This window comes from Strix uralensis, chromosome 2 (genome assembly GCF_047716275.1).
Source record: "Strix uralensis isolate ZFMK-TIS-50842 chromosome 2, bStrUra1, whole genome shotgun sequence".
Classification (NCBI taxonomy): domain Eukaryota; kingdom Metazoa; phylum Chordata; class Aves; order Strigiformes; family Strigidae; genus Strix; species Strix uralensis.
This window is the reverse complement of record NC_133973.1, coordinates 1,986,146-1,997,787: the sequence shown is the minus strand read 5'-3', so window position 1 is coordinate 1,997,787 and position 11,642 is coordinate 1,986,146. Positions and strand designations below refer to the sequence as shown.

At 43.2% G+C, this 11,642-nt stretch overlaps 1 protein-coding gene across 2 annotated transcripts; it reads left to right on the top strand.

Annotated features, from left to right (window-relative positions):
- The first annotated feature begins 7,345 nt into the window (after positions 1-7,345).
- On the top strand, positions 7,346-9,687 carry GPR15 (G protein-coupled receptor 15). Of its 2 annotated transcripts, XM_074860827.1 has the most exons (2): positions 7,346-8,249; positions 8,327-9,687. In XM_074860827.1, exons 1-2 carry the CDS (start codon positions 7,371-7,373, stop codon positions 8,387-8,389), a joined length of 942 nt encoding a protein of 313 aa, XP_074716928.1. In that variant the 5' UTR covers positions 7,346-7,370; the 3' UTR covers positions 8,390-9,687. The 2 variants fall into 2 exon arrangements, with proteins under 2 accessions (XP_074716928.1, XP_074716927.1); XM_074860826.1 differs by having other exon boundaries at positions 7,346-9,687.
- Positions 9,688-11,642: the final 1,955 nt, after the last annotated feature.

The following is an 11,642-nucleotide window of genomic DNA, read 5'->3' as shown; positions in this document are numbered from 1 at the left end:
CGCCAGGGCAGCGCCCGGCCCCGCCCCTCCGCCGCGCGGGGCACCCTGGGGGATGGAGCGCGCCCGCTGCCGCGGTGCCCGCCGGGAGTTGTAGTTTCCCGCGCCGCCTCCGGGCGGCTGCCCCTCACCTTTCGACGCCCAGAATCATCTGGGTTGGAAAAGCCCTTGAAGCTCCTCCAGTCCAACCATGAACCTCACACTGACCGTTCCCAACTCCACCAGATCCCTCAGCGCTGGGTCAACCCGACTCTTCAACCCCTCCAGGGATGGGGACTCCCCCCCTGCCCTGGGCAGCCCATTCCAACGCCCAACAACCCCGTCTGGAAAGAAATCCTTCCTAAGAGCCAGACATACTTCCTAACATCCAGACACCCGCTGGCTTCCCCAGCGCCCACCGCCAGGCAGCACACCTCGCCCGCTCCCCTCAGCCACTGCTGTGGCCGCTTGCACCCCGCTGCCAACACAGGCCCGGCTCGGCCCAAACCACAGCGGTGCAGCCTCCTCCACACCTCAGCCCCGCACCTCCCACCGCCCTCACGGGGCGTGAGGCACAGCGCTGATTAATGCCCAAATCACAGACCTGCAAGATGTTGTTGTCCCAAGGTCCCGTGCCTGCTGTAACAGCCATGAGTTTTTACAGGAACACAAAAAAACCCACTTTGCAAACTCTCATTTCTGAAATTTCAATTACTTGGTCTCTCCCAGCAGCCATAAGGCTCACACTTCTTTCTTTTTTGCTTGCTCGCTTGTAAAAATAGGGACGCAATATACTGGCTGAATGACTTGGGAAAACACCAAGTAAGGAAAAAAAAAGATTTAGTAAAAATTGCAAAAATCAGGTCCACCCCCCAAATTGGACATTTCTCCCCATCCCTGGTACACATACCCTCGCAAAACAGGAGGACTCTTAAAAGTGGTTAACAACTCCCCAGCCGAGAGACCACCACACCCAGTTTTGATTTTACCAACCTCTCAACTAGCAAACAAATACTCAGAAAAAACAGAATCATGTCTGAGGTTTTCACATCTCAGAGGACTTCTGGGGAACGATCCCGTCCAACTCCCCTTCCGGAGCAGTCACGAAGATTTTCGCAACCAGGTAAGAAGCTAGGATGGCAAAGGTGAAAGCAGTGATATAAGAAACTTCTCTGACTTTGTGCGACAAAATGTTTTTTTTTAATTTCAAAAAATAATGAGAAATTATATTTAATTAAGAAACCTCTGCCTATATGCCCCACCTTCCCAGATCATGGAACCGTCTCACCAACACCTCATAATGTAACTGCCTGCAAGAACGTATTTTGGGATTTATGCTAGACTCCAAAATATTTAACATCTTTATCGATGGCCTGGAAGAAAGCAGAGTATCGCTGATAAACTTCACAGATGACACGAGGCCCAAGGAAAGGGTAAATAATAACATGGAGAGGGCATTAGTACAGGGTGACCTGATCATTTGGCAGCCAGGGGCAAACAAACACGCATTTCAATAAGGTCATCAATGAGCTCATTAATTTAAGAGCAAAGAGTGGAGCTATACTTACTTGACATAAAACCTTGTCCTGGGAAGCATAACATGAAAAAGACAAACGGGTCACAGTGGATTACCGACTGCCAAGATGGTGCTGTGGCCAAAAAACCGACTTTCCTGCAACCTCTGGTGTATAAACAGAGAAATCACAAGAAGGAAAGAAGTTGTGTCACATCTAGAGTTGCTGCTGGCTGCTGAAACACCGTGTCTTGTTTTGACATGTTGGTAAAGCAGAGAGAAACCTGAAAAGGGACATGAAAATCACTGAGCAATTAGAAAAACCTCTCTCAGTAAAATACATCACAGAAGGCCAGTCCATTTGATTTACTGAAGAGAGAGCTAAGGAGTTGCAAGACCACAAAATACATGTAATGGCAACAAGGAACAAAAAAATCAGGAATAGTTTTTCTAGTATACCTGGCAAAACTATCAGAAGTTGAAGCTAGAAAATGTTAAAAGAAAAAAAAACCAACAAAAACTCTCTGTATTCTAAATCATGGGATAAGCAGAATTGGAACCATTTAAGTCATAGTGAATTATCTAACACTGGCAAGTCTATAGGTTTTTCTCCTAAAAGATCTAATCTCATAAAAATGAGAATCAATTCTGGAAAATTTTGCAGCCATTGTTACTTCTATGATTGAATTAGACTACAGTGGCCTCTTCTTCTTCATGATCTGACCTGATCAATGTATGTGCAGCTGCTTGAAAACACCCAGAGGGAAGAGATGTGTTTTCATTTTATTTATTTAATTTCAAATACTCTCTACGGTGACCCACTACAAACGTTACAAACGAACGCACAGTCATTCATTGCTAACACCTATGTTATTTAGTTTTCTCTCCCTTTCACACCTCCTCAGTGTGCCTCAGCAGAACTACTGGGTTGATCAGTTTAGCTACAGAACAGGATCATTTGGGAAGGTTTTCAAAGTAGAAGTTTATTTTACTGTGCAGAAACTGTGACAGTTTGCAAGCACAAAGGGAATAACACTCATGGCTTAAACAATGTTTCTGCTCCTTGCAAAAGTGAAGTTTCTCCAGTAGCAGACCTGGATCATGTGCATTAGCACCTGTAACAGAAGTTCTCAGGCACTGATTGTTTCATGTCAGAGTGCTGCAAACAAAACAAACAAACAGAACCCTAGTATGTTGCAAAAAATTTCTGTCATACAAAATTTGTGTCTTTTTAGCTCTCACAGTCTAAGGAAATCAGTGAACATTTGTAGGAGGCAGCACCATCCGTATTAAATGAAGTTGATACAGGATGCGAAATGAAAAAACCTTCTTCATACATCACATTCGCTTCAGGAGTTCTTGATTCAGACCTGAAAAAGGTGTTCAAAAGTCTGCCCATTTCTTCCAATACTACTAGTTAATTTACTACAAGATATTGCCTCTCCCAACAAATACTCTCTTTGTAATAATGAAACAGGCAGTTTTAGTTTTTGTGGTTTAGGCACCATCTATGAGCATTTCACATAGCCAGAATGAGCAGAAAATCCCATGGATTCCCCTCAGACCTCTTGTATAAAACCAGTCTCCCTGGTTTTATTTCTGCCTTCTGTATTTTTCTGTCTGTGGCACAGAACATGGTAGGCTAAGAAAATTCTACCCTAATTAAGAGTTTTCACAGAGAGAAGACCTTCTAGATGTGCTTCTTCCAAATACCATGAATAGCACAGGTTTGCTTTAATGATACCCACTTGTCCTCTAAGTCAGTGGTCTCCAAACCTTTTTATCCTGCACCCCCATCAGTTAAAACTTTTTTGGGCATGCACCCCTATTTATTATATGTATTTTTTAAAAAATTATATATATGTACTACTGTACTAATATATTATGTACATTACAAAACATACACCAAAAAAAATTTAAAAGGATGAGATAAAGAGGAAATAAACACTATTTTAAAAATATTTATTTTATTAAGTGCACAAAAACCATGTTCTTCCTGCACCACGCTTTGTAGACCACTGCTCTTGGTATGAAACTATCTCAACCTACCCCAATGCATTGTCTAAGTGCCTACAATTTTACCTGAATCAGTTCTACCCTCTCCTCTTTGTTCAGGGGTGAAACTTCTGTTGGTTAGCGCTCATCTGGTTACCTCCGAGCCTGTCTTCTCCTAGGTTATAGCACAGTAGGGCAGTTTCAGCGAATTTGGTGGGGGGTTTTTGTTCTTTTTTTAATTAGGTCTGCAAATCTCTATTCCTCAGAGTAGGTTTTTGAAGCACAATCATTCAGAAACTACTACACTTTCTTTTACAGCCCAATGAACCTCTGTTCCTTCTCAGCATTTATCATCATTAATAATTTACAGATACTTAGCTTATTTTATCTAGATGCTTGTGCTTATATAAAAGCACATGTACAAGTTGGAATAAAACCACATTTAAACTATCAGCAAAAGGGAGAATATAAAAAAAATTTAAAAAACCACAGACCCACACCTTGCTACCAGAAACGCTTCAATCGCAGAAATTCGTAAGGGAGGCTCTGTGTGTGTGTCTGTGTGTGTGTAACAAACTAAATCAACAACCCTGCATATTTCCTGTGCAGATACTTCTGCTGTGCATCATCTTTTACTGATTTTTGCCACAAAATGAGAAGGCTACCATACTACGTGTATCACAAGCATTACGGAACCGTGAACAAAGACATGAAATCTTTTCCCTTGCTACTGTTGGAAATACCTCAGCATTTCCTATGAGGAAGACTCAAGGAATGGTACAAACTTCACAAGTGCATTTGAGAAAGGCAGGACCATCAGAGAAACATACGCTCTAAGTGCACGGCCATGATTACAGTATCTGCCGCGAGTGTGTGGTTACAAAAGCTTTAGGTTCACTCGCAGGTTCAAAACTACTCAGCACCCAGCAGCTGCATTTTTTCCAGAGCTGTGTCAAGGGCTGGACAAGATGGGTACCCTGAATGGAAGAACGTACACCCAAGCCAAGCCAGTAGCTGTTGCTTCAGTGGGAAGTTTTGTTCGGGAAAAGGGTTTAGACATATCTGGCGAGGTAGGAAAGTGCTGTGGAAATCTAGGAGGGGGGTGAGGAGAGGGGGGAGGCTGTCCTCCTGGTGACAAACATCCCACCTCAGCTCTTGGATCTCAGCACATCATGTGCTGAGCTTTCTGGAATATTTATGCAGAAGTGTTATGAGGGGAATTTCCGTGTGCTGATGATTTTTGAGAGCTTGGCTCTACCTCAGGGAAATGAGCTCTGGGAAGAGTAGGACCCTACCTGACACCCTAAGTGAATCAATACCACATTAAAAAAAAAAAAATCACAAGGCTTGCAGACTGCCAGCAAATACAGCTGCTGCTGCTTCGCTCGGATAATTACAGATCGCTTCATTACTCATTACAATGCTTCATACTATCTTTGCAAATCTTCTGTCCAGATAAGGAGGTCTCACATCTGTAATAAAACACACAGGGACATCCATAAGTCTATTTAGAGCATTCAAGAAATACAGAGCAAATTCCAGAGAACAGAGTTGATCCCTGTTGGAAAAGGTTTACTATCTCATTTTTTTATTTCAGTAAGTAAGGTTATTAAACTCCAGGGAGACAACAAAGTGAGGAATCACACACAGAATGCATGAACATATGCTTATCTTTATGGTTCCATTAAGCTTTTTTAAAAGTCACTAACTTTTTTGTCTGCTCTGGGATGGGGAGAAGGAGGGAGTGAATTTCAAGGAGGAGTATGCAATAGTGTGAGATGGAGGGAGAAAAGTTTGTGCCTGATTTCTAAAGCTTGCAACTGCATGTAAGCTGTTAGGATCTAAGTGCAGAGGAAAATAACATGTAGGTCCATCTTTGCTAGAGAGGCAGAACTATTATATCGCAGACTGTAGGGTTCAGCTGATCTTCTACTCTACTACTGATGGAAACAGAATGCCTCTATTTCTGAGTGCTTCTTGGAGGAAAAAAAATGAAACACATTCCTTGAAGCAGAAATAAGCAAAGATGACACAAAACTCACCTCTGCACTGAATCCATCAAAACTCATTTCAGTAAACTGTAAGACACTTGGGCATTTTTACACAACTCTTAGCTGAAAAGTAGGTATATTTTTTGTAATCTTCAGATGGTGAGAAGATGATTTTTAGCCTGTGCTTCCTTACAGGTTCACACTTACATCTGTGGCATACAAATTGATAATCTAAGCCAGGGTGGTTTTATACACCTTTATCTTTTTTCAGAGTTTGTGATGGCTGAATTACACTCAGAGATAATTAAATCCTTACACATTTCCATGAAAAATAGTCAGCTAGAGTCCACTAGTGCCCTGCTGAGAGGAAGGCAGTTGCCTATAACTAGCTCCTTATCAGGCACCAGCATACCTACACAAGAGTGACTGCCCACCTAAACATCCCTCGATCCAGCAGCCAGTCATTTAACAGCAGCAGCTGGCTGCTTTTCCAGGTGCCTGGAAGTCTACCAGGTACCTGCTGTGCCGGAGCACATAACCTCAGCACTGGCAGAGTGAATCTGAGTGCCCTCAGAGCACACCAGAGGGACTAATTTGCTGTCCATGCAATTTGGAGTTGCTCTTTGCCTGTGGAGATGTGATCTATCTGCCCCAGGCTCGAGCACACTCTGAATTTGCTCAAAGCTTTGAGAATCCTGAAGACGTGCCACGTCTGTGAACATGCAGGTGGGAGGGAGGGGAAGGAGAAAATGAATTTATCTGCAGAAGAGAGGAAGGATGATGAAGACCTGTAGCAGAAGTATAAATCTGTATGCACTGACAAAGCTGTAATGAATTCAGTAGTTCAAAAAATGAGAATTTTCATTTGATTTATGCAATGCTGAAAGGGCCGTCTGTAAGGTAAGCCACAGCTAGAGCAATACTGATACTGCGAATGAAAGATGAAGGAAATCAGAGTTGTTTAAGAGCAGTGAGCACTGTACATAACAACGGCTCAAGAGCCGTGAGGGCTGCGCAGTCAGAAGGAGAAGGAACAAACAACTGCTCTGGAGACCAGGACTGTGGCTGGTAAGAGAGCCTGGGTGGGGATGGGAACATCAAGTTTCAAATTGCAGAAGAATATATGACACGCTGGAAAACTGCCCTCTAAGTTTCTAATACCTTCATACAGCTGGGTGTGGGGAGCCCAGGGCTAGGGGAAGTGGAGGGGCTGCAGGGCAGGAGCGGGGGGCACTGGCAGAGCAGTGGAGAGCCTGGGACTGATACAGAACAACTGACTGCAGGGCAGAATGGAGATGGGAGTTTTAAATGTTTTTCCCGAAATATTTTTGTATGAGAGAATTACTCTCAATGGAAAACAACAATCATAAACGGACAAAGAAAGTAAAAACTTCCAAGCCTCAGAAAAGTTGAACTTGCCCCGAAAAGCAATTTATACAAAACGTTTTGAGTAAAGATAAAGAATGTGGCACCCGAATTCACCATTCTCAGACTTTTTCTGAGCTGGTACAATCTCAAACCTCTGCAAACTAGCAATATCCTGTCCTAAAAAAGTTCAGAATCTTGAAAACTACCTTCCCTCCCCCCAAAATAAAGCAAAACCTAAACTTGGTTTGCTTATACAGGCAAATGCAAAATGAAGATAAAATCAGTAAAACTAAACCTGATTTAAAAAAAAGCAAGTGTTTATTCTGAAGACAGGGTTTTGACTAATCAGAGACTCTCGTCACTTGTTCGTTGCCTATGTGATTGGCTAAAAGTATACAGATTACCCCCCCCAAACCACTTTTTCCTCCTCCCTCCCCCCACTCCTCCCTCCTCACTCGCTAACGTGTCTTTAAAGAAGAGCTGGAGGGGAAGGGTAGGGGGAGCTCAGAGCCCTCCTCAGAGCGGGGATGAGGACAGCTTGGCCAGAAATGGAACTCACCGAGCTTTCTCCTGTGACTACAGTCACTTTCAACTATGAGTACTACTACGATGACAACTGCCAGTATCAACATCTGCAACATATGGCTACTTTCCTCCCTGTCCTGTACACCGCAGTGTTCCTGGTGGGCATCGTCGGCAACTCCATCCTGATAGTAGCCTTGGTATTCAAGCGAGGGGTCCAGAGGCTGATCGACGTCTTTATCATCAACCTCGCTGCATCTGACTTCATCTTCCTCATCACGCTGCCGTTCTGGGTGGACATGGAGGTGTCGGATGGGAGCTGGAGGGTAGGATCCTTCCTCTGTAAAGCTAGTTCCTACGTCATCTCAGTCAACATGTACTGCAGCATCCTCCTCCTCACTTGTATGAGTGCTGACCGGTACCTCGCTATCATGTATCCCTCTATCGCTAGACGGGTCAGAACAAGGTCCTATTCCAGTGGACTCTGCATCTGTGTCTGGTTATTATCCTGCTGCTTAGGGATGCCAACCCTTTTGTCCAGAGAACTGAAGAAGCAATATGGAAAGACTTACTGCACAGACAAAGCCATGACAGAAGCCAAACAGATCACGTCGCTGATGCTTTTAATCCTGGCCTTCTTCTTCCCGCTGTTGAGTATCTTAACCTTTTACTGCTCCATCACCAGGAGACTCTGTGTGCATTATCAGAGAGCTGGGAAACACGATAAGAAACTGAGAAAATCCATCAAGATCGTCTTCATTGTAGTGGTGGCTTTTGTTATCTCCTGGGTTCCCTTCAATCTTTTCAAGCTTATGGCCGTCCTTTTGGGACTCCTGAAGCAGCCCGACTGTTTTCCCAACATGGTTGCCCAGCTGGGCATGAAGGTGAGCAGCCCTTTTGCTTTTGCCAATAGTTGTGCCAACCCTTTCATTTACTATTGCTTTGACAACTACATCCGCAGAGCCATGCTCCGGTGCCTGTGGCCACGGGTGAAAATCAGCAGCAGCAGCAGCAACAACTCTGATACTCTGGACACTCGCCTGAGCCACTCCGTATCCAATTTTGTGGCGGGGGAGTATGCGGCTAGGAAGAGGAAGCGCTCTCTGTCCCTCTGACTGGGAGCCAGGACTGCAGAGGAAGGAACATCTCTCTCCAAAGATGGCAGGAAAAGGATAAAGCGAGAGAAGCTGAAAAACTGAAACGAGCAGCAGAGGTGCAAGTGTAACGCACCGGCGCTTCAGGTGGGAGGAACCCTGCTTCCCTTTAAACGCAGATAGATGGAATAGGAAACCTTAACCACAGCATTACCGTTCACAATGATCGCTGTGTCACTGCACGGTGCAAATCTGAAACCATCGTACCGAGAAATATCCACAAACGCTTGCAGTGGAATCCCAGTACAAGTGCTACAAACTACAGAAAAGAATCACATGATTCAGTCAAAGCCGCTTCAAGGCAAGCTTTGAACTTAAATGTATATAGGTTTTTATTCTGCGCAGAATAAGAAAAACAACGCAACAGAAGTGTTTCTTCTCTTTGGTTCCTCGCTTACCCACAAACATGGCACAGTCCTCAAACCAACCTGATCAATTCTGGTCTTTTGGAGGTTTTCTGAATTTAGAAAGCCAACATTTTAATGACTTTGTGTTACCAGTTCTCATAACTTGAGTCTTGTGCATTTTCCTTGATGTCTCAGCTTCTTATTATGGCATTAAATCCCAGTTTTAATCATGATAATTAAAGCAAGTTTCTAGCCCCTGTGATTTTAGAAGAAAGATAACTTGAAGGCAGAGAAACCAGAAGACAAGCAAAAGAAATCCTGCATTTAACCTTTTGCTTAAAGGAAAAAAAAAAAACAACGAACCAACAAAAAACCACTCATGTTTTTTAAGACTTTTTTGAGGATCTGACACAATTTCTCACTGCTTGGGTGGTTGTATAATGGAATGACATTGTGTGCCATTCAAAGCCCAGGTCTGCTTTGTTTAGCTGCAACCAGTCTATGTAAAGACACATGCAGTAGGGCTACTTTTTTGAGGGAATTAAGAATTGGTGGTTAGCAAAATGTGAACTGACCTTGAGGTAAGAAGAATGATTGTGGGTAACTGAGGCAGCGTTATGTAACACCGTGTTGTGTGAAAAGCAGCAGTCAAAAACACCACCTGCAGAGTGTGGTGAGCGTGTGAGCAATAAACAGGCAAAACCTGAAGGTCAGTAGGATGTAAAAGTTAAAAACGAACCTGTGTAAACAGGTGGTAATAAATTGGGAGCTGGCACACAGTGCAGCAGCATTTGCTCTTGGCAATGCCCCCCTTCAACAAACTGGAGTGAGTTTGTCTGTCTTCTGCACGTCGCCCCGATCCTGGCTGGTCCAAGATCAGCACTTTTTCCCAGTGGAGTCGAAGTCAAATGCAAATGTGCCTGAAAAGCAAAATTACCCAGAATTTCAGAAACATTCTCATGGAGAATCATGGAGAATGCTGAGAAAACTTGGGTGCAGGGATGCTCACAGAAAAGGAATTCAAAAGGACCAATGTTTTTATTTACAGAGTTGAACTCGGTAAATAAAACAGCTCTATGAAGTTGGCTCACTCCTATCCCGCAATCTTTGGGAAATGCACAGGTCTTGCATTTAATATGCTGTGGGGAAGATATCACTTGCCCAACTGGTGTCAAGTCTGACAGCAAATGGGGTGGGGAAACAGAGAAAGCTCCATATTTCTAACAGCTCTAGTACCTCTTAGACTTACAGTCTGAACAAATGTGGGGCAAGGAGTTAAGCAGCTCATCAGAAAACTGGTACTGGACTTTTATAAAGCTGACTACATCTGTTTTATTAAATCTTTTCATGTTCTTCTAAATGCCAATGATTGATAAAAATGTTTTCTTAAAACAATGTTTTAAAGTGCACAGTTAAAAAAAGTATTAAACTTCCAACAGCACGGAGATATCCTGGCTGTGTTGCAGTATCTCATATTCTGTTGTCTCTCTTGTTAAATGTTTAGCTTAATATAATACTGCTTGTCATAAATATAATAAATCAGTATCATAAAGCATCCAGGATGTGTAATGTGACTATGTCAAATGACTGTTAGAAACCTTCCTTCTATATTTCCTGATTTTTAAAGATTTTTATCTCTCTTCTCTTTTGCACCGAGCCTTTGAAGCTTTTGAACTAGCTTTCACAAAACCCACAAAGGTGTTGACTAGAGGCAGAAGGCATCTTGCCACTAAGTGATAAGACAAAGTACATGGAAACAAATCTTGAACTGCAATAAGTAAAAGATTTTTAATGGTATTTACAGCCCTGTAAGATAAAGCAAAGTCAACTCTGCCAACAAAAGAAAGAGTCAGCAAATATACATCTTTGGGTCTACTTTTTAAGAAATAAAATAAGCTGGTAGCAACTTGCATGCAATCTGCATGCAAACCCGGTATCAATTTACTGGGCAGCAGTGTTTCAAGTTAAGTTTTAAGAGTTTGGTTCTGTGTTCCCTTCTCCCGGCTTCGCCAGGGAAGGAATAAACTGGCACACAAATCCACACCGTAACTGACCTGAGGGACAGTCTCTCATAAACAAAAAGACTTGCAGCAATAGTCCCTGCATCACTTTGATCACCAGAGAAGAGACTTTTACATTGCACTGAAGCTAAGAATTGTCTTCTAGGCAATCAGATGCAGGAGATTACTCCTAGAATAACAAGGAGGCATTTTACAAATCTATGGAAAGTTACTTTTATTCCAATTAGGGAGTGGTCTAGCTAAAAGGAGTGACTGTCTCCTACTTAACAAGAGGACACAGTGAGTTTTAGGGTGAATGGTTACACCCCTGCAGACCTGCTAAAAGGCTTCAAATGGAAGACAGCTATACCAGCTAACATAATTCATGAGAAACAGAGAGAAACGGGCAATGCCTGAAGACCTGACTGCTGTCTGTACAGCAGGGGAAAAAATATGTCAATGACAGAAGTATCCCTCTGATGTAACTGCAGCAAGAGTACATTCACTATAGTTTTCTTTTCACACGTCTGTATTTTCTAAATAAATGGGGGTGACTGTTTTGGATGTTACAAATAAATCCTGGTATTTGCATTTCTTATTGAACCTTGCCTTGCGGTCGGCAGAGAAACAAAACCACACCTCACCCAAGGGCAGTGCAAACCTAGAAACCAAGGCATGGAGGCCTTGCCCACCTCCCCAGCAGTGCCCCACTGTACCCCCAGGCTAACGGAGCAAGCCCTCATGCAGGCAGGTGGAGAGCTGCCACTACAGGGTCA

Coding starts and splice junctions, on each gene's coding strand:
- GPR15 (XM_074860826.1), top strand. CDS start 7,371: ATGAGGACAGCTTGGCCAGAAATGGAACTCACCGAGCTTTCTCCTGTG.